The 23427-nt window shown below is 34.7% G+C and overlaps 3 protein-coding genes across 4 annotated transcripts; 2 read left to right on the forward strand and 1 right to left on the reverse strand.

Moving 5' to 3' along the window:
• Nucleotides 1-2164: 2164 nt before the first annotated feature.
• LOC119641393 (GATA zinc finger domain-containing protein 14) lies at nucleotides 2165-8084 on the forward strand. The gene is made up of 3 exons (XM_038040021.1): nucleotides 2165-2918; nucleotides 5282-6304; nucleotides 6371-8084. Exons 1-3 carry the CDS (start codon nucleotides 2596-2598, stop codon nucleotides 7356-7358), a joined length of 2334 nt encoding a protein of 777 aa, XP_037895949.1. The 5' UTR covers nucleotides 2165-2595; the 3' UTR covers nucleotides 7359-8084.
• Nucleotides 8085-10388: 2304 nt separating this feature from the next.
• LOC119641403 lies at nucleotides 10389-11573 on the forward strand. The gene has a single exon (XM_038040041.1). The coding sequence runs from the start codon at nucleotides 10487-10489 to the stop codon at nucleotides 11249-11251; it is 765 nt and encodes a 254-aa protein (XP_037895969.1). The 5' UTR covers nucleotides 10389-10486; the 3' UTR covers nucleotides 11252-11573.
• A 3222-nt stretch (nucleotides 11574-14795) lies between these two features.
• Nucleotides 14796-17750, reverse strand: LOC119641372 (natterin-4-like). Of its 2 annotated transcripts, XM_038039979.1 has the most exons (3): nucleotides 17644-17746; nucleotides 17546-17567; nucleotides 14796-16323 (listed from the first exon to the last, which is right to left on the reverse strand). In XM_038039979.1, exon 3 carries the CDS (start codon nucleotides 16320-16322, stop codon nucleotides 15570-15572), a length of 753 nt encoding a protein of 250 aa, XP_037895907.1. In that variant the 5' UTR covers nucleotide 16323; nucleotides 17546-17567; nucleotides 17644-17746; the 3' UTR covers nucleotides 14796-15569. The 2 variants fall into 2 exon arrangements, with proteins under 2 accessions (XP_037895907.1, XP_037895906.1); XM_038039978.1 differs by having other exon boundaries at nucleotides 14797-16323; nucleotides 17546-17750.
• Nucleotides 17751-23427: the final 5677 nt, after the last annotated feature.

The following is a 23427-nucleotide window of genomic DNA, read 5'->3' on the forward strand; positions in this document are numbered from 1 at the left end:
CACTACTCTTGCATTAACCCTCAATTAACTCCACCTCTATATCCAACAAATGTTGAGAAAACCAAGATCCAAACATTTTCGAGAATTCGCCTTGGTCATACAATTGCAACTCACCAATGGATCCTGAAGAATTCTTCTCCCCCAATCTGCTGTTGTGGACAAACTCTTACTATAAAGCACATTCTCTGCGACTGCCTCAACTTTTCCTTGGCTAGAAGTATTGCATTTGGAACGATTAACCATTTGAACATTCTACAATCAGCTTCAGAACAGAATATCAACTCAATATTTTACTTTATTAATACTACTAAGCTTATTATCTAATATCCATTTATTTAAATTAGAGCCGATAGCCTGTGTTGCTAGTGCTCAATGTCTCTTTTTTTAGTCTAAGAATTCAATTCATTAGTCTAAAATTAAAATAATAATAATAATAATAGAAATAGTAAGATTTTGAACACTATAAGAAATTCTTTCGAAACATCTTTCCGCTTAAAAGACGTAGCAAATTCTCATTTAGCAGAATTGTTTAGGTTTTTTCCACCACTTATTCTCATTTAACATGTTTAGATTTAACAGAATGTTTAGATTTCTTCCACCTCTTATTGAAAGCAACACTGTTCTCTCCACACTGTTCACAACACATGGTATTTCTGTTTTATAAACCAAGTAAAAAAAAACGCCACTTAACGGTTTTTGGCGCAAAATCAAAACCATTTCACAAGCAAACAAAGAAGTTTGACAAAGTAAAAAATTGCGAAAAAGAATTTTAAAAAAAATGAATTAAAAATCACAAAAAATTATAAGAAAAAGTTTAATGCGTTAAAACACTTTAGAAAATAAATTGTTTATTAAGATTTGATAAGGGTAGTGTTTGATAAATTAAAGTTAAAATATTTATTATATCATATTTATCATATTAAAATCTTGTTCAATTTTAACAAAGTTAAGTTCTAGTTTCAACAGTTCATTGACGGGATGTGCATTTATTTATTATTAACAATTTCATATATGCCATTTCTTGGCATCTAAGATCTACATAGTTCCCCTGGAAATATCGTTGGTAAAGATAAAAGTACTATTCGGATAAACTGAAGCCAACGAAAAAGAAAAAATTAATTGAGAACCAATTCTCTTAGACGAGAGAAGACTCTGAAGACAAGCATGCATGCTTTAAATTGTTTCTCCTACTCAGATAAGTGCCATGTTATGGGCTAATGGGCAACTGATCTAAATTGGCCAACTGAAAAATATAACTCAGGACATGCGTTATACAACAGTTGTATAGTGGATATGTGACTTGCTTGTATTATTAAGGTAACATGCTGTTAACTAGGATCTGAGAGCGTTTCTTAACAAAAAAAATTAATAAATAGATAAATAAATAGAAGGAATTAATAATAATTTAATTAATCTTATTGTCAAAACTATTTTCTATGGCCGGGGAGCCAAATTGCTTAGGACGAACTGTATGGGAAACAACTAATTTTAAATTGTAAAGTGTCGGCGATAAATCGTAATTTTTTTTTTTTTGGTTTTGTTTATCTTATTGGATAAATGGATTTGTTGATTAATGCAAGAGACATGTACTTTATGTGCAGCCTTTGTGCTTATTGAATGTTTATTCTCTTATAACCAAGTTTAGAATATTATTATTTGTAATATACCTAGTGTTAGATTAAACTTTAACGATTTAGTGCGAATTGTACTATGTGTTAGCTGCAGTTACTTCAATACAATAAATTGGCCCTTGAAAGGATTTATATTGTTCTCTGAATACATATAAATAAATAAATAAATAAATAAAACTTGTTTGGAGATGTTAACGCAAGTACGTTTAAGCAAATGCCGTCTAACCCATTAGCTGATTACACATATACAATAGGATTTGCCACAAATTTTACATTTTCCAGATAACACAAAACACCGGCCAAAACGCTTTTACAAATTTGCTATCTTTATTTGTTGATTCATTAATATACTCAATTTCTATATCCGTGGACTAATAAGTAAGAGAAATGTTATATGACGGATTTCAGTTGTTTAATTTAAAGAATTACTTTAATTAATGATTTAAGCAACCCTGTCTGATATGTTGAATCGTGTGCTTGCTATCGATATAGTTTGTTATCGCCGCTAAAGTTATCAAAGTTCCTTCCTTATTGTGAGTTCCCTTTCAACTTTTTTTCGTTTTTTCCACGAAAAACATCTTTTCATTCTTATAATTTAAATTAACTATTAACAAAATAAATGTAAAATAAATTGTGTTGATTTGTTTAAGTTGCAACCATTTAAAAAATTGTAACGTCTCTTCCAACGAAAAAAGATCATAAGTTTGTGTATAAATTTCATCACGCAAAATAGTAAAGGAATAAACACTATTAAGACGCATTTTTGTTGTCTACTTTCGTACCTATATACTGAAAAAAATTTCCCGAGTTCACAAAAAAAAAAAAACATTACAATTAACAAACAAAAAAAAAAGAAAAGAAAAACAGAAAAACAAAAAAAGATAGAATAGAAAAAATATTGCATAGCAGAGAAGCTTAAGAAAACGGGAACACAGTCAACGACTTGTTCAGCATTAACGGCAGCATGGCTAATGTGATTAGCAGTAATACCAACAACAATAATAATAATAAGAACAACAATTGCAGCAGCAATACTAACGAACCTAACGAAGTTATGCCTTCCCAGGTCGCAATAGCAACCGGCACTAGTGACATTACAAATTTGAGAGAGCTCGGCAATTTTCTGCAAACATATGGAAACAACGGCCCAAATTCATGCCCTTATGATCATGTTATTGATATGATTAGAGATTTGAGTCTGCAAGACGATGGCATAACAATGAATCGTAAAATCAAATCTATTGAAACGGATTTCTGTAATATTGTTAAAGATGAAAATATGCTGCAGTAAGTACGCCGTCAGGAGGATTAACGTAAAATTCTATCATAGTCTATTTTTTGCAACCCCCTATTTTATTTAGAGGGGTATGAGCTAACAAGCAACTAGTTTTCTTTTGTTTTTTTCTTTTTTACTTGCGGTTCTTATGTGTTTTTCGCTTAACCAATTGTTATGTGTATGCCTGCGGCGTTTGCGTGTGCTTGTATGTTTCAGTGGTGTACGTTTGTGTTTATGGACGCGATTGTGGTCATTTAACGCGGCTAGCTAGCTTTGTCACGTTTTTATATATATTTGATTTGATTGTCGTTGAAGTTTGCGCGTTTGCTTTTATTTGTTTTCTTACACATTAATTAATGAATCATTATTAATGCTGCACAATGCAAATAAAATGGCGGGTTTATTATCTGCTTAATAAGCATCTGGTGGGATCGGAGCAAAAACTTGAATCTATATTAAAATGAAGCTTTTTTATTAAAAAACAATAGAAAATATTTTACGTTAATGTGCGCAAATCATTCGTAGATCCTTTGAGAGTTTGAATCATCCACAGGAGAATTTTTTGTATGTTGAGGTTGAAAGTATCCAATTTTTATGAGCTTTATCTCTCCTTTATAGAATGCTTAGTTTAACTTTGTCGACATCTTCAGCGATATGCTCGTCTACACGTCCAGTACAGTAAGTTAATATTAGCCCTGACAAAAGGACATAAATATGTTCTGAAATGGCAAATACACATTGCTAATGACAAAATTTTATGAAGAAATCCAACAAGGACGGACGGACGGATATTATATGTTTATCATATACAGTTAAGTGGTTATGGAAGACTATTCCACATTAAAAATTCTTCAAATTTTCAAATCTTTTGTCCACAAAAAGAGTGAAAGGAAGCTAATGATGCTTAGGGACAAGATAGCTCAATATCCGCCTATAGTTAATGTTACAAAGGAAACGAATATTTTATTTTGTATCTCTGGTAATCTTGCGCCAGAGTTATACTGGATGTTAAAAGTTAATTATTAGATACTAAGAGTCAATATTTGCGATACGGACTAAATATGTTTAAACTTATTTAAAGAGGAAGTCGAATTGAGGCAAAGCAACTATGGGAAGCGTTTACTTCAACCGAAACAACATTTGTTTAGGGCGCTAAATTTTTCTCTCTAGAAATCGATGTCCATGAACGCCCTTCAATTCAATTGCCATTTTTCGACTCTCAACTTTTTGCTTAAAAATATAGTCAAAGTTATTAAAGCTATTTCAGAAATAGCTTGATCACGACAAAACTAATATGCAAGTCTACAGTTTTCAAATGAATCATCCTCACTACTTTTTCTTTAGCTAATCCTGATTTTGATTTTTGAAATTGATTTACCTGTAGTTGGGAAATTTGCAGATATAATCTCCCTTAGACCGCTTGACAATAAATTTGAGTGTTTTTTTATACTCATTCTTCGCTAACGTACCAAATTTCGAAAAATTGTTAAAAATAATTTCCGAAAGAAAAATTTGAATTTTCATTGCTCGTTCGACAGGTACTTTCACTCAGATTCACGCGATATAAGTGAATATAGGTGATATTTTCTAGTTTGATCGCGCTAGAGTCTCAAATTTGGGCGCTTTTCCATACCCATCTTTCGACAACATATTAAATTTCAAAACACATACAGAATTTCAAATTGTTTAGATCGTTTGAAAGGTATTTTCACATTGAAGATGCAAGAGGTGTCCACAGAAATATTTTACATTTTTTAATATCGGCGGAGCGGGTTCTTTCAAATCCAGCTTTATCTTTATTTTAATTATTTAGGGCTCTGTTAGGGCGTTCACAGAGCTCTGTTAAGAGATATGGTAGGTGCCTTTGCTACTTCAATTCGAATTTATCTTCACACGCTTGTAAAATACTTATATATTTTTTTTAATCGCTAAATGGAAAACATTGCATTTTTAATTTTACGGATAAGCGTATGTTTTGACCAACCTCTTTTATAATCATCTCTACCAAAATTTAGACTTTCTTTAGCAAAAAGATATAATTTTTAATATTTTCTGGGCGTCCATCATATAGATCTGCTTTTTGCACCCCATTGCAAAGTGCGCTTTTGCATGGAAACGAATGATAATTTTTGATATTTAATCAAACAAAAAAAAGTAAGACTTTAATTAGGCAAAGTAATGTAGTGGTTTTTATGGTCGGTTTTCTACGATTAATTCTAATTTACTGTAGGCGTAGGAAGGTGCTAGATTTTGAAAGCAGTGTTTAAATAAATTTAAAAATTTTTTTATTATTTCACGCTGAACTTGGGTGAAATTAATTTTTCTTACTCTATTCTAATCAGTCTGTTTTTTTTTTTTTTTTACTTATTTTCAGCGAGTCCATGCAGTATATAAATAATAAGGCTTTAGATGATGATCAGACAGCATTAAAATTTGCTTTACTCTTTGCATCGCGCAATTTTGATGCATTGGCCATGAAAGAGACTAAAGTACGCAGTGCCATGTTAACAATTTTACAAAACAATTACACAAATGCCGACACATATCGTATTCATAACCGGGATCGCCTATACAATTCGATAACATTGTTAGGCGAATACTATCATCGTGTGCGTTTGGCTGATAACACACCAATAGCTATTTTGGGTGAATCGTTGTTAGGTTTAATGATCCGAGAAGTTAAAGAGGCAACAAATATTAATGATGTTAAATTGGTCAAATTGATATTGTCGCAAATTAGCCTTAATGGTGCAATAATGCGCGATAGACATATTGTGGAGTTAAATCAACTTTTGTTTCTAATACGAACGAATTTAATAGAACATCCTTGTTTAAAATCGAAAGTTAAGGCAGTCATGCTGATGACATTGGATTTGTATTACAGTAACTTTACCAGTTTGGGCGACACGTTAGAGGAGATGTATACCAAATATTGGATTATGATCGACGATGATGAGGGAAACAATAATCAAAATCATAATAATAGCATACAAGCCACACCATCGCAGCCGCCTTGTAATTCGCAAGAACAACCACTAGATGTAGCAGATCAAAACCATACCGGATTAGATAATGGTGTCGTAGAAGAAAACTCGAATATAATTGATGAAGAAAATCCGCAAGAGTCCTATGAGAACCCATTTTCTTTGGGTACGAAGAAATGGAGTGAACACTCATATGGAGATTCATATTTAGATGTTAGCATCAACGGTGATATAATTGAAAACGATGAACGCGTGAATAATAGCGGAGATGAGCAACAGGACCCTACTACTTATTCATGCAGCGGTTATTTTGATGATAACGATCTAGAGCGGCAAAATCGCAATTCTAGACGTTCATATCAGCCGTACCAATCCCCCCGTCCCTTGAAAGATAACTTTCATGATAACATCAGGTAGGCTTGACACCTAAAAGCATATAGAGAATTAATTTTTTTTTAAGTTCTCCGTCTGTGTTACAGTGACTACCATCACTATCAGGAGCATGATGATACTCAAGCTAACGGCACCGAAGAGCGAGATGAAACTAAGCCTTTACCACGTTGGAGAACCACTCGCTTCAATCGTAACGATCAATCGAAAGATGGACGTTCTCACCAGCGCCGCTTTAGTGCCAGCTTTGAAGATGATCGTAATAGCGTGCATAGCGAAGGTGGTAGCATACGTTTGTATAGCATTAACGATCGTCTAAGGCACGCTCAAGAGAAAATTGAACGCGGAAATAATAGCCAATATAGCAGTCTTGCAAATTCCAATTGGGATCGTCAATCGTGTTCGCAACGTGACGATCGCAGCGAACGTTCCTATCAGAGCAATTACGAAAGGGGTAATCAGCGTCGGGGCGCGCGTAACTACAACAATCGTTCCAATTACGACAAACCACCACGTTTTCAAAAACAGAAACATCACAATAATCACAATAATGAAAAAAGAATTGTTAGCGAATCATGGCGTCGCTCTACTAATTCTAATAACTTTGCAAACGACAGTTCTTCCTATAACGCAAATGACCCTGATGTGAAGGAGCGAAACTTTTCGCGGGCTCAAACACTTCCTAGGCCGGCTAAGTCGAGAATAGATGGTGTCAATCACTCGAATGCGTGCAACTATCGACGTAGCCAAAGTCCTATCGGATACGAGCGTAATAGTAATCATCAGGGCAAAATACGTTCACATAATTTTAACAATCGTTACAGTAGTCAAAGTAGTTTGACTAGTGAGACCTCAGGTTGCCAGTCGTCACAGCAGCAGCAACAACAACAACAACATCATCATCATCATCAACATCAACGTAACAGATCGTTTAAAAGACGCTCTCAACCACCGCCCCAAACATACAGTCATGAGGAGGTTTGGAACTGCGAGGACGCTAAAGGTACAAGCGATGAATTAGTACGTAATGCTCAACAAACCACTAAGTACATGAATTATTTGTCCTCGAAAAAATGAAAAGTAAGAAGCGATCGAAAGAAGAGGCGCTTATATAAATGATTGTATTGCGTTTATTGTTACACTAAAAAAGAAAAGAAACTGGAGAGAGGATAACAATATATTCCAAGACATACGTGATTATCTATGAAATTTTGTTTTATATGAAAAGATAATCAACCATTGTTTATTGTTCACATAAGTAACAGTTAATTTTTGTTTGGTGTAAAAACAAACAAAAATAGTTTTGATCTTATCTTGAAATCTTGCTTAATGCATGTAATTGTTCTTTCATGTTTAGTTTATGTTTTTTGATATGTTATAAGAAAAAGAAACAAAAAAAAAAGAAGTTCATTTGCATAAGTTGAAAAGTTAAGTTCGTTTACTTAAGACGCCGGCCCCTGCAGCTCAGGATAAAAAAAAAAAAAAAAAATTAACAAACAACAAAAATTTAACACAAACCACTACTTACTTGTATCTCCCAATAATGGCAAATCTTATTTTACATTAGCTTTTTTTCCTTAAGATAATTTTTTTTTGTTTTTTAACGAAAACTGCCTGCTTTAAGCTCACAAATTATAAACAGAATTTTACCCGGGAATGTACAAAAATTAAGGTTGAAGATATTGCCATTTTTAGATAACATATACATTTTATAATTTAATTTTTAATTTACATTAGTTTTGCATTCACAAAGTAGCTTAAATGTTGTCGCAAATTGTGTTTTCTTTTTCTTTTTTTTTTTTTACGTAATAAGAAGGAAAGTTTTTGTCCAAACATACACTATATACTAAGTTTATTTGGAAATTGCTTCTCAAAAGGATCGAGTTTCTTGTTAAAAACAAAAATATTTACATTTTAAAAACAAACAAAATCTTGGACATATTACGATGGGCGATAATAATTATATATATATATACATTTTTTTTTTAGTATTAAGATAAAGTAAGATTAGAAAAGACTAAGACAAACCATAAATATACAAAATCTTCAAAATAAAAACAATGATATTTAAGTGGAAGTGGAAGGTTAAAGGCTTTCAGAGTATTATTTTTGAACGCGTTGTTCCGGTTTGCGCCATAAATTTTCCAAACTTCTCACCGGGGCGGGAAGGGAAGCGGTTCTAATTCCCTTCAACATGCTGGTGACGAACGAAACTTAAAAAAGTAATAACAGCTTTTATCTTTTACTTCCGTTAATCATGGAATTTTTTTTGGTATCCAAAAATTTCTTTTGCTTAAATCAATTCGAATACTCATTCTGAAGTCAGCAAGTTCGAAATTCAAGCATTTGTAACAATTTGACACGCGACATATCAAGAAGAAATTCCTAAACTGCAATTTCTAATTATGTGGAAACGAACTTCGTGGCAAACTGAATTTCTCCTAATTTCGCATGAATATATTCGGGTCATTTAAGCCAATGGATATCTTGAAGCATATGTAGAAAATAATTTTCCAATAGCCGATAGCCTTTTCATTCTATGTTAGCTTATTGTCTAAGAATTTGTTTCACTGGGCTAAAGAAGAACAGGTAAGACACTATATTAGGACACGGCCTACCATTAAATATCTTACACTATTTCTCTTAATCCAATTGATTCATACAACAATCTTTCGAAATAAGGTGTTACATGGGAAATAATCGAAATGGTCAGTATACAAAATTTCGTGAAAAGATCTATAGGTTGAAGAAAGCGGAACAGGACGGCCACACCAGCGGCATAGTAAAAGGTGGATCAAGTCCTTCCGGGTGTTGCATACATTGTAATAATAATATATACACCCAGAAAGAATGCAAATTTAACCCACTTACTGCATGAAGATTCAATTTTTGTAGGAACGACTATATAAGTGGAGATTTAAAATTCATAACATCCAAATTTTTCACATCAGCTTAGAGCGCTGACATACCGTTCCTTAGTGATTTGCCTCGAGGAATTTTGGATATTGGGATTTTTTTTTCCTTACTCGCAGTGAAAACGCTTTAGCAGGGCATGGCCCATCATTAAATACACTACATCAGTCTGCAGTTGTTTATGTAACGACTATTCAATATAAATAATTATCTGGGAAATGGTCCAAAAAGGGGGTCCACTCCGAACCATTTTTAATAGGGCTAATGCTTGGGCCAACATTCGCTTACAATTCGCTTGTATTTAAAATCATTTTTAATCATTTTTTGTAAAGTATTACTTGATGTGCTACACGTACTGTTTGTAAAATCCTTTCTGCGGACGACTCGCACATCTCACACATAATGTTCCTCTTGCTTAATACCACTTCAAGTATAACATAAAAAGAACTATAATGGACCACGACCCACCGCCCTAAAGATATTCACGACTTTTGGAAGCGGTTCAAAAAGTGGTCAGATTAGAACCATTTTCCATAGTGTTTGCCCTTCGGCCAAAACATGTCGCTTTACCAAATTTCAGGAAACTATTTCAAAAATTGTGACCTGTAGATTCCGCACAGTGAAATAAGATATCCAGACGGACAGACAAACTTAGATCCATTCAAAAATTATAATAAAGTCAAGAACAAAGAAACGCTTTAAATAAAGTTTGCTTTCCTGATGGGGGATAGACAAACGAGTACATTACAGTTACATCAATTACGCCATTTAAGGCAGATGAAGCAACGAAACCATTTAATAAATTTTCCTCCTGTTGGGACCTAGTGTTATTAGCAGACAATTGTAAAATTGAGTCATTAAGCATTGCAAAAAATTCATCGCCTTGCGATGGGATCCTTCTCCGTCGGAAAATAAACAAACGTTAGCGCATGCAAACTTCTTGATTTGAAGCATAGATAGAACTGATTTCAAATTGTTTTAAACTATTATTACTATAATTTAATAATGAACTTAACAGAAAGTGAGAAAATTGAAGTTTTGTGTGTGTTTTAGATGTAACAGCTGCTACAACCAGTACAATGTTAAATAGACTGTAAATGGAGAGGAGTGAAGTGATTATTACGGTAAATACAATTTGATCAGCTGTTTGTTATTGAAAGCTTTCAAAGCTCTCTGGCTCTTTCTTAGATATTTTTCTTTTTTTTTTAAATTGTCTAGCATTGCAATTATGTCTTGTCTTACTTGTCGTACTTGAAGTTGAACTAATCAAGAGGAAGGATCATAAAAAAAAAATGTCATTTTCAGATATTATTTGCATATTATGTGCAAAAATGATTAAAAGTTCAGATTGTGTTTACGCGACCATCAACTGTGGTCATCTGTTTCATCAAAAGTGCCTTTTCAAATATTTTAGTCGCTCTCAATACTGTCCACAATGCCAGCGGAGATGTCGTCCACGGCAAATCTATCGAGTGTATTTGGAATTTTGTCAACGTATTTTGTCAGCGCATTCTCCCACAGATTATCAAACCGGTCCCGAATGGCTATATTTTGGTGCCTCATTAACGCCTAATGATAATTTATCGTTCGGTTTAAAGCTGGATGCCGACGAAGATGGACATGACGCTTACTGTGCACGTGTTAATATCGATGACGACATTGTGCCGGCATATTTTGTGCCTGCGAAAGGCGGTGCGTATGCTGTTCGAAGTGAAGAATGTCATTTTTGCGTTTCATTTATTGAGATACTTGATGTTTCTCAGGACCAAGCCGATTACAAATGGACGGCCGCATCAGATGGTGAGATACCGGCTAATGCGCTCAAGATTGGAAAATCAATGGTTGAAATGGAATACGGTTTGGGCTACAAAGATATGTATATGGCGAGAGGTATTTACAATGGACGAAAACGTTACGGCAAACTATATCCATCGAGCAAAATGGCTCTATTACCGTATGGTGATCTCGAAGTTAGTGCAAATAATTACGAAATCCTTGTACGTATACCGAAGTCAAATAAAGACTCAATCAGTGCATTCAATAAACATGAAGTTTAAGCTATTCATAGGAGATTTATGGATACGGAAATCGATAATCGATAAACATTGATTATTGTTCCTTAAATAATGTCGACCTGAATATATATTTGAGACACTGCGCGTCTTAAGAATGGGAACGATAAATATTAAATTAAATATTAACGTACAGTGTCGTCAACAAGAAAATATTTAATAAATTAACATGGTCCATAGGTTTTTGTATATGCCTTAAACATGTTTCGTGGCTTAAAAGGATTACAGCTTTAATATATTTGTAAAAGTTATACAAAATTTTCATTAAGACTCATTGCAATATGCAAAGCAATACTAAAATATAGTTTTCTAAATATTTTTTATTTAGTTTGTGTATTAAAAATAAAAAATATTTCAATTTCCTACATTGTATCAACAACGAGCACGAGTGATAACAATAAATAAAATGACATCTGCCTTATTTAACTGCCATTAATTGCGACTTTTATTGTACTTTAAGCGAAAGATAATGGATCGTTGATAGCAGGAATGGCCAAACGCCGTGCGGCGGGCTATATCCGTCAAGGTACAAAGTTTCAAATAATTCGATTTTCTCGCACATATCAATGCTGCAAACGGACCATATCAGCCTTAACCTGTGTAGGCTATCATATGTGAAATGTGTCAAAGTGTTTTCTTTTTTCTTCATTAGGTCATCAAGCGACCGGTTTAAAAGGAAAGAAAATTTAATGCAGAACGAAGTATTTTTAATGTTTTGATGTCTGCTGATCATTTTTTCACTTGAAAAAACGTTTTTATTGAGAAAAATTACTAATCAAAATATTTTTTATCATTTTCCATCTTTCTGGAAACACGCTGACACCGTGCCGGGACGCCGATAGTAGTTTGGCCGCGATCCAATCATCGACCCGTTTTTGCACATCTTCAGCGTTTCGAAATCGTGTGCCAGCATCGCCTTGAACAAGCGGTAATCAGAAGACTCTCTGCTTAGTGAATACGCCAGGTGCGGCAGAACTTCCCATTCGAGCTGTGACAGTGTATTCTAGACAATTCTTGCAACGTGTGGCCTAACGTTTTCATGCAAGTGGATGATTGTACTCTGTTGCTGGCCTTTTTTTGCGGTAATATCTTGTTCAGTTTTTTCAAATAACAGTAACAGTGTCATTCATTTTTATCGGTTTGTAATACACTACACCTTCCTGATTCCCCTCGTATGTACAGCAAAACATTATGGCCTTAAATATTCCGCTTCGGTGTCGATGCGGGTGGCTCTCCTTGGCGAACGCGTGATCTTTAACGCTTGAGATTGTCATAGTAGCACATATTGCATCACCAGTCATACGCCGTGATGTTGAAACGGTTCGTAATGGCATTTTTATACCAAAAACCACTTTTCCTCCTTTCGCATCTTTCCGATTGCATGAAAACGTCTAGAAACAATTGATTCATCAACTGCTAAGCTGTTCGAAAGTTTTTTGAGAGTGAGTTGGGTTTTCATCTTCATTGGATAAGCCTTCATTGTCTTCGAACTTTCATCAAACTTGCCACTTACGAAATCGTTGAACGCAAAACCGGCAATCAGGAGGGTGAATGAAGGAATAACATTACCATAACATCGTAAAAGTATTTCATGGACTTTCGAAGCAGACTTCTTTAAATCAAACAGCAAAAGTAACGAATGTCGAAAATGTAATGTTGAGCGTCCTATCATCAGCTTCTGAATAACTCAATAGTTTTAAATGAAAAGCGGTTATTTTATGTAGAAAAAAATCGATTCGAACTTAACCGTTCCGTGCATTGATACTTGGGATTACTATCACATTCACCAATGCATGTCGCCGATCTAAATATATGCACCTTATATCTAATACCTAATATCTGGTTCTCAGCCGTGCCGTGATATGAAAATTAAAATTGATTCGTGGATGGGAAAAGTTGACCACCTTGATTTGAAGCCCGCACTTAAATAATTGAACGTTTATTCTCGCTTTGGGTCGATAGGAACGGAGTAGCGAAGTTAAATGGAACTGAATTCAATTAGTTTGTCGACGGAACAAAATTAAAATATGTAAAGACATTATAATCGGGCAAGATCAGTTACGCTATACTATTATTATTTTGTTTCTTCGTTTATTTCAGTTGACAAATATCAGAAATTTCATCTTGTTATTAGATAAAGGTTCACTTTTATGAAGAGCCTCTTAAGAGAGGGGGTCCGAAAAATATATTAACGTCGTCGGAATTTAGTATAATGCGCCTTTATGTGAAACGATTATTCTCGATCAATTTTCATCCTAAGACACTCCGAACAAGGCATTGCTTCCCTATAAAGGCAATTTTTTTAAAAAAGATTGCTTGTATGAAGGGACATCAACATTGGTCTTATCCGGTTGAAAATCTCCACATTTACTTGGAATGATAAATGTCTATTTTTGTTGAGAAATATTAAAAATGTCAATTTTTTTTTTGTTTTTTGGTGCAACAAGTTTTCCAAAGTAGAGCGTCATGTGAGCCAAAATATGTCAGTGCGAGTGTCGATGATGTAGGATTTGCAAGGATATCAAATGATTATGATGGGCGGTACCCATTCCTACTTATACTTTATATTCACTACTGTCAACACTTTCACGTGCATTACCGAAGGAGGATATATTAAATTTGCTCTTCGTCTGCAACATTCCTGTCAGTAAGAACAAGAGTTGAGCAAACACGCTAAAACTTGTTCTTGTACATTTGCGAAGAAGAACTTATAGGAAACTTGAAAAACGCACTGCTTGTTTACCGAGACACATCTAAAGGTTCAATATTTAATTAAATATATCCAGAAGAAATTTTCTTAAATCTTGAAGTTAAAGTAAAATTTTATAAAAATATTTCGTAGGGCTGTTGAAAACGTAGGTGTGAAAACCTTGGTATAATGAGCACAATTAACAAATTATTTTTTGATTGTTGTGTGTTACACGCGTAAGCAGACGGATCGAAGCGAATACAAACTTCTTGTACGCTCTTCTGCTTGAATCGAGTTATCGGGCCGATTGACCTCATTTCTATTCATCGAATTATTATAGAGCAGTCATAAAATAGTTGCGGCACTTTCGATACATTATCTCTAAAAGATGTTTGCTGCTATCCTAAGGACAAAAATGTTCAACTAGCGCCAAGTCACAGTTTGATTTCATTTGCTTACCCCTTCAAACTTTTAGGGCTAACGCCGCCGCTGGGAAGTAATAGGTGATTCGTAATAGTCATTCAAAGACACTTTTGACCTCACAAACATTTTCAATATATTGGGATTTACATATCCTAAGATTTTAAGATGACTATCAAAAATCGATACCTATCGATCCCGTTTGCACCTAAACACTTCTAAAGTGATTAAACGAAATTCAAAAATGAAAAAACATTCGCAATATTTCAATAACTTGTAAAAGTTATATAAATTATTGAAAATATCAAACTGAAATTTAATCGAAGATAGCCCCAATTTATCTAATGAGCAAAGTTGCTAGAGACACACAACTACACGGGTTTCATATGTAAAATAAAAATAAAGATTTATTTATTGAATATAAAAAAAAAAGTTCCTAATAATAATAATGAACAGATATATATATACATTTGCCTTAGGTCGTGATGAGAAGGTGAATAAAATACTGCCTCTATTTATACGTTACTTTTGCTTTGAATTCGCCATATACTTACAAAAGACATCCATCATGATACGACACATTTGCCCCGGTAAACTTACTAGGCAAAAGCACAATGAATGTATAAATGAGCGATTTTCATGTGTAAATAAATAAATGTATTTAACCGAAGCGATCGGTATTAGCGGTTCACGAGAAAATCAATTTGAAACTTTTTTTTTTGAATTTTCAAATGAAAATGAATCCCATAGCTCACTAAAAAACACATAATAAACAAACTAGAGCGGGAGTTGCGCAGATTATACAAGCTTAAGATTCGCGGCAATAGCCGGCAATAAAGGAATTTTTTCCGTGTGTCTGCTAGTGAACATGTGAACATGCTTAGAGGGTTGTATTGCTCATTTCAGCCGTCATTCGCTGCAACTCATCATGATATCATTATTGCATTATAATGTTGTCATTGATTTATTCTCTCATGACTTAAATCAATACTTGGCTGCGATTTCACTTTTACAATCATTTCTTATATATACACATATGTATGTATTCAGATCCATAATTTACTTATAATTAAAATAAGAATACTTATGAAATCATTTCCTTTGAATATCTTTGTAATGTTTACCTACAATTTAAACTTAACTTTTCATTGCACACAACATTAATAAACTAATGAAAATTCAATTATCTTTTTCTTAAGCATTTGCACTTTGTGGCTCATTTGAACTGGAATCTTCAGTCTTTGATGATGCTGGTATACGTGCCAAAACTTCATAGTTCTCACTATTCACTTCCAATTCTTTGTACGGCATATAGGCTACGCCGTGAGACGGATGAAGTTTCCCATAACGTACGTGGCCTTCATGTTCAGCTCGTGCCGTATACAGATTTTCACCCGTTTCACAGTAACCAGTTATAAGAGCGTAAGGTGGCACCTCACCAGTTGATTGGGTAATCCATTTGTATTCGGCGTCGTCATTAGAAGTATCTAATATTTCAATTTCATTGGTCAGAAAATGTGATCTACAATTCCAAGCCGTGTATGCGCCACCCTTTTGCGGCACATAATAAGCTGGCAGTAAATCATCGTGTAAATAAACACGAGCGATATACATGTCATTGCCATCTTCGTCGGTGTCAACTTTGAGAGCACCAGCTAACAGATCTTCTGATTTAATTGAAGCATCATAATAAATCCACTCCGGTTCTTTGCGCAATTCCACTGGCAACTCATCTATTTCACTGGGCTCTGAGAAATTTAAAAATATCCGGTGCACTCGACGGCGATGACAAGAACTACGACATTGCGGGCATGTATTAGAAATGGCCAACCAACGGTATAAGCATTGATGATGGAACACATGACCGCAAACTGTAGTCGCGTAGATATTATCGTTTTTTCTGAAATATTCACTGCAGATGGCACATAACACGTTCAACGTTGACATCCTGCAAATAGTTTCAGATTACTAAAACCCATATTGATTTATTTACGTGATAATTGATTTTTGTTAATGAAATGTACAATGTTATTGTTGTGTGCAATCCGTACCGCGACCTAAAAGAACTATTGTGCTCGCCATGCCACTAGCCAGTTTTTTTTTTTTTTTATAATGATTAATAACTCATGAAGTATTTCCTGTTCATGTTACCCGCATTCACATAGGATGCGATGAGATGTTTCCTAGGGGAGATTGGATGAATTGCTCAGCGTATAGAAGCCCAAAAGTACATTCAAGTACATTACTATTCATTCTGCTACAAATTTTCGGAATTTTTTTTTAAACATTTTCCCTATATCCAAAAGATAGTTGAACTACACCAAAAGTCTTCCACAGCTGCAGCTTTTATCTACCGTCTGCTAACATTCTTAATCGTTTGTGAACGATGTTGAAAAGCGTGACCATATACCCTTAAAGCAAAAACAACAATGCAGAACGAATCCTTTTTTTTTTTTTTGTCAATTGCGATTAGTTGTTAGTTGGATGACAGCATTAATTTTGCAATAAACTTTTAGAGCGTTTTACATATTGATCCACATTTCCCACAGAAATTTGGGAAAATTAATGTTTAAAGTCTGGCTTCATTTCATGTCAATTAATACGCGGATAGCCAAACACGCCTAAAGGTACTTCCAGCAGATTAATGTAACAAGTAATTTCCTTATGAAGAAAGAGACGCCACCAAGGAGAATATGACGTTAAATTCAAATGCAGGCCTTTCCTATAATCGTAATACCATACTTCAATGAAAAAAAAACTTCTAATGCAACATTATGGATGCAATGGAATAAATCACATCACGTTGAATAAAGAGCCACAAACCCCCTCGTAACATCAACTATGCTCTATGTCAAACATAAAATCAAGCCGTACTTAAAATGAAATGCAATGTTGAACGACTCGCATCATCAGAGACTAATATGCCATAAATTACGATGGTGGAATAGTATTTACAAAATTTAATAAAATAAAAAATATTTCTCCCAGAAACTACCATTTAAATATGGGCTCATTTATTACTGGGCTGTATTTGTTAAGCCTACGGCTGAATACTTTTCTGGATAGTGTCTTGGGCTTGCTTAGCATCTATAAATCCAAAATCCGTTGGTATTTAAATGTTTACATTACATTAAGCGAGTACTTGACCAAACAATGCGATACGCACTTACCTGAATTGGTGCAGAAGTTAATCTGTGATGAAATTATTAAATTAATAAATAAAATATTTTTCACAACAATGATATGAATCACATCGGAATTAACTTACTAAACACCGTTTACTAAGCACTTTTAAAGTGGCTCTCAATTTATATATTTTCGTAGTACTTCTTTTTTTACTGCTTGTGAAAGAAAAACGATTCTTGTATCACTCAGCTGTTTACTACTAAATTGAAGTGAAAATAACAAACCGGACCGAAAAAAACAACCAAGAGTGCCATGAGGTTATATTCATATGAAAATAGCAAACTAAATAAAATAAAAATATGAATTTTGCTCTGAATTAAATGGAACATGTGTTGATGCATGTAAAACGTTATCTTCGCAATATTCGAAGAATTCTCTCGCGGTAAGAATAGAAACAAAACAGGCTGAGGCGGTTCTTACACCAACTTATTAACTAGCCGCGTTAAGCATTCTACAGAAAGTTGCAACAAGATTCAATGTTTCGCTAGTTCCCCTTACTTCCGAGAAGCGCCATGGGCAAGACGGAAAAACTTTTGTCGTATATTTTGTTTCTTGTCCTCTATCGGAAGCAGTTCCGCCACCACACGGCGGGGCAAGGCTTTTTCAACTTTTTACCTTCATTGTTACGTAAACTTACCTACTTTTAATTAAGTTTAAGTTTAGCTCTCGGTTTTCCTTTCTTTGGAACTAATTAGATTTCTTCTTTCATTTCTCACACTGACGTTTCTAGCGATATGGTATGGCAGAAGTGGGCAAATGTGCCGAAGTGTTATATATTATTATTATTATAATTTTAGACTAATGAAATCATATCTTAGACTAAAAAAAAAAAGGGACATTGAGCACTAGCAATATATTGAATTGACATTCTGTTCTGAAGCTGATTTTAGAATGTCCAAAGGGTTAATCGTTCCAAATCCAATACTTCTACCCAAGGAAAAGTTGAGGCAGTCGCAGAGAATGTGCTTTAGAGTGAGAGTTTGTCTACTACTGTAGATTGAGGAGGAAGACTTCTTCAAGATCCATTGGTGAGTTGCAATTGTATGACCAAGGCGAATTCCCGAAAATGTTTGGATCTTGGTTTTCTCAACATTTGTTGGATCCTACTTTTCCATTACATCATCCATAATTAGAGGAGCAGAAGCAGCATCCTTTGCCGCTCGATCAGCCTGCTCATTTCCCAATAAAATGATATGACTAGGTACCCATAACATTTTAAATTTTCCGCCGGGTGTTGTAATTATATTCCTTAATTTGTTGACGGTGCTCCATCTCGAAGTCGAAGGATTCCGAATAGCTTGTAATACAGATAAAATCTGGGTTGACGGTTTTGAGTCTGTTTTTATGGACAAGGTTCGCAGCGTGAAGGATAGCTCTGGCTTCGGTCGTGAAAGTTGAAGTACTTTTGTGAAATATGTGATTGACAAAAACCTGCCCTGAAGCATCTAACACGGCATAAGCAGGAGGCAGACCAAAAGATTTTGAGCCATCTGTGTACAAGAGATTCCAACCGGCACTTTCCAGTACTTGGGTTTTTTCAGCTATTAGATTCCTGAAGTCGTAATTTGGAGTATCTTCTTTCTTGTGCATAGACAGCGAAATGTCAAAAGAGCAGTCTTTCAAAATCTATCGAGGTTTAACACCAAAATAGCGGAAAATTTTTGAAGCAATGTCCAATTCCTTTGCGACGTACAAACAGTAGCCGATTGCAGATGGTGACTTTTGAAGTTTATTCGCAATAATAATCTTTCTCACGTCATCACCGAGAATAGATTTGTTTGAATTAAGAAGCTTGGGGACTATTTTAGCTTTTAACTCATAAAGTCTATTTTCTAAAGTTGGGATACCAGTTTCAATTATAATATTATTTAGGACGTCGTCCTAAAAGCGGAACAAGTTGCTCTGGCGGCTTGGTGGTAGACCAGTTTAAGGATGTTGACATTAGACTTGCCGTATTGCCGTAAATTATCAAACCATAGTCAATCTTGCTTAAAACAAGCATTTTGGTAAGATAAGCAATAGTGTTAATGTACGCATGACTTTTCCAAGCAACATACTGCATGAAATTCACCCTTGTTAAAATAGAATTTTTTAACCGAAGACAGTGTATTTTGCAACGATATTTATTGGAAAAAGTGAGCCCGAGAATATTCAGCGTCTTCACGTTTTGTACTGCTAAGTCATTAATATATTACATATAATCAGTAGATTTCCTGCATCGCATATCTTCTTTCGACAAACGTGCATTTTTTAGATTTTTGTATGGAAATTTTAGCCCCTGACGAGTTTGCCCATGCGGAGATCTCTCGTCCAATTGATTCGAGGACGTTGATTGCCTTCGTGCTATCTTTTTCTTTTGTAAAAATGTATACATCGTCCGCGTAGAGACACTGTTCCATCCTTGGTGCACGGCTAAGAATTTTGCTAATTTCGTTGAAGGCGATCTGGAAAAGCGTGACAGAAAGAGAATAGAAATCAGAGAGATTGTTGATTCTAACTTTGAACCGCCGATGCCAACCAACTCTGCTTTTTCGAAATCAATTGAGAGAATTGTTCCATGATTCCGTTCGGAAGTTGTTTTGCTTGTAAAATAATCAATATGTAAAAGAGCGTCGATGCACCCTGTACCCCGCTTGAAACCAACTTGTTGCTTTGTTATCAGGTTTTTGGACTAAAGAAATCAAGGTAATCTAGATTCCATAATCTTTTCTAATACCTTTGAGAGGGAAGAGAAAAGAGTGATTGGGCGATAATTCGATGCGCTGGAGACATTTTTCGACTTTGGAATTGGAACAACTGCTCCCAGTTTCCACATGTAGGGTATATGGCCAGTCAAAAATACCGCATTATATCCAGTAATTTCTTTTTACTCGAATTAGATAAAGCAGTGATCATTTGGTAGACAGGTGTCCTCTCCTTCGATTTGGAGAGACAACTTTGAAATTCTAAGGTAGATACGCAATTTTCTAGGAAGGTGGCACATCTGTCAATACAATTTGAAAGAGAAATTGGAGTCCTTTTATTTTCGATGAATGTACTGCAAAGGTTGATGTCAGAGGAGCATTCGCACCACACTTTTTCAAAGTAATTAGAAATCTCATCTGCAGATGGCAGAAATTTCGTTCACATTTGAAGCTCCATTGAGTCTGTTGATTTTATTCCAGACAATTTTCATTAATGTATTTCTGTGAATTCTTTTTGAAAATAGTTCGTAACTAAGTGCCTTTGATTTTCTTAATTCTTTTCTGAAAAGAGCATTGGCGTTTTTGTATAATTACAAATGATCATGATCAGGACATCTTTTAAAGCGGTCCCATAGATCCACTTTATTTTTCCGAAGGGTTATAAAACGCATGAAGTGGAACGAGAACCGAAAGCAGGAAAAGGAGCTTCAGACTACAGATTTTTTGAACGCAAAAGGTAAATACTTTAACTACATTTTTTCTTTATTTTTCTTTTTTCATACATATCCACTTGTATTCGGTTCTTCTCCAGATCACAAACTCTTCTATATGATTTCAAAGATGTTCAATGTGTGCGGGTAAATATCGACTCAGCGGCCAGCTATGCTCTTAGACCAATTAGTACTGCTTATACTCATAAAAGTCTATTACCATAATCTTCCATAGTAATATGAATTTGAAAGAATTATTGACGACGTGTATGAAATAATATGTGTGGGGCATAGTCATGAATAGAGATGTTTCAAAACCATCGAATTCATTATTTCATACATATACAATTACTTCTCTGTACAATGGATTTGATTTCTCACATAGGTAATTATTTCTCTGTGCCAGGGAAGTTATTTCATACCTATGAAGTTTATGTTTCAACATTGAATTCGGAATAAGAATCGATAACATTGAACAGTAAAGTAGATTTACTGCAAATTCAATTACTAGCCAGTGTGAACGTTTGCCTTAGCTACCAGCCAACCTGGACGCTTTTCAAGCTTTGCATAATAGAATGACGCTTGATTGACTTTCCAGAGCAGTTAAGTCATAAATGGAAATTCGCAAGACCTATTTTGGTGCTTTCGAGTTTTTCACTTATGAAATCACTGAAATCCTATCCAACGTATATATATGCTTTGTTCGCTTTAAAAAAAAGTTTTAAGAAATTAATTGTTCCACCTACTACTCCCGACGAAATTAATATATTCGGAATGAAGTAAAATGAAATTCAATTAATAAGTTTATGAGATATTTTTAAAACGCTGAATTCCTAAATCCTGAGTTTCCTAAATCTTGGTCCATCGAGTTGACCAGTCGTATTCCGCTAAGAGTTTTGTTTCTCAAGAAGAGACCAAAATAAAAATTAAAGAAATTCCTTATAAAGGCTTTGAATTTAAATATAAATTCTGACGATACAATGATAGATTGTTTACTTTCAGGTGGGAATTAAGATTTCGTGAACTGGATTTTCTCATGTATATATTTCAGTTTTCGGGTCCGGGAAGGTAACTTCAATTGCCAACATCTCACTTAAGCTTTACATTCCTAGAATTGGTAGATTATGGTGAGATTTGCATATCCCTGCAATTACTTGCCCTATGAACTTTGTATTTTCGCCTCAAACTTCTTTTGTTAATTTCATATGGTGCGTAAATGTATGCTTGAACTACTGGTCATAGGGACTTTATTACTTGCGTATTTTTCTGTACATATTACTTCTTTTTATATATTATAGTTGTGGAGCTAAGTATGTTCTTCTCATCTGTAATCTGATTATTTAATAGCTCTTTAAATACTTGTAAGATGAATGCAAGAACTGAGGAATATTATCATGTTATATATATCTTCTGAGCAGGAAGGCTTCTATTATATTCTCAATTAATTAACAAATAGAAATGAAAAAAATAATAATAATAGGCTTTTATAAACAACCGATGCGTTGTTTTCTTCCCGGAACTCAAAGCGAAGGTAATATTGTAAACGCACTTTAATCATTCTGTACTAACTGCTGGAGGATCGAATAAAATAGCCCAAGCTTTAAGGCACCTATACTTACTTTTAATTGGTAGCTTTTTCTTTCTTGGTAGTGAGATTAATTTTAGATAGTTAGGTATAAAAATTCGGGATTCATTCTAATACGATAAGTAAGATTTCGTTAACATTTAGGCATAGTTCCCTTTGAAGGGAGACCCAAACGCAGCCAAAGATCTTCTAACAACAGCATTAAGTCTGTGACTATTATCAGTCCTACGATCCTATTATCCAGTCCTATTATCCTCCAAACGATCTCAAGAAATCAAAAAAAAAAGTAAATAAATAAATAAAAAGCACATAGACACTCTTGCGTCAATTATTTGGGTGTTGGATAAAAGCAGCTCCTCCCTGATAGTGGGCAATTTCAACCGAACAATCTATCGTCCATTTTTTCTCTTGGAAATCATAGTACTCGACAGTAGACACGAATCCATTATTGTAGCCGCCGAACACGTACAATTTATCCTGAATAATCAAGGCCGAGTGACCGTATCTACAATGGTTCATTTCCGAGAGCACTTCCCATCCAGCGCGCGTGTCAAAACGTAAACATTCACGTTTACCTTCGCCTTTAGAAGAATATCCTCCTGAGAAATACAACGAATGATCGTAAGAAGTTACTTCAAAACCGCCCACGACATTCACATCGTTGTTGAGTTTATGCCATTGACCCTCTCGCGCATCCAAACGAATATTCATTGGTCCGTTTGCTGAGTTTCCAAAACTGTAAATGCTTGCTCCACTTACTGCTGCGCGATTGCCGTGATGCCAATATTGCGAAGGAGTGTTTTGACATCGGTACCATTTGTCTCTTATTGGGTTGTATGTCTCTACAATGGAGTTTATTCGGCCACCGATCACGTAAACGTGGTCAT

This window comes from Glossina fuscipes, unplaced genomic scaffold (assembly GCF_014805625.2).
Source record: "Glossina fuscipes isolate IAEA_lab_2018 unplaced genomic scaffold, Yale_Gfus_2 148, whole genome shotgun sequence".
In the NCBI taxonomy this organism is placed as follows: domain Eukaryota; kingdom Metazoa; phylum Arthropoda; class Insecta; order Diptera; family Glossinidae; genus Glossina; species Glossina fuscipes.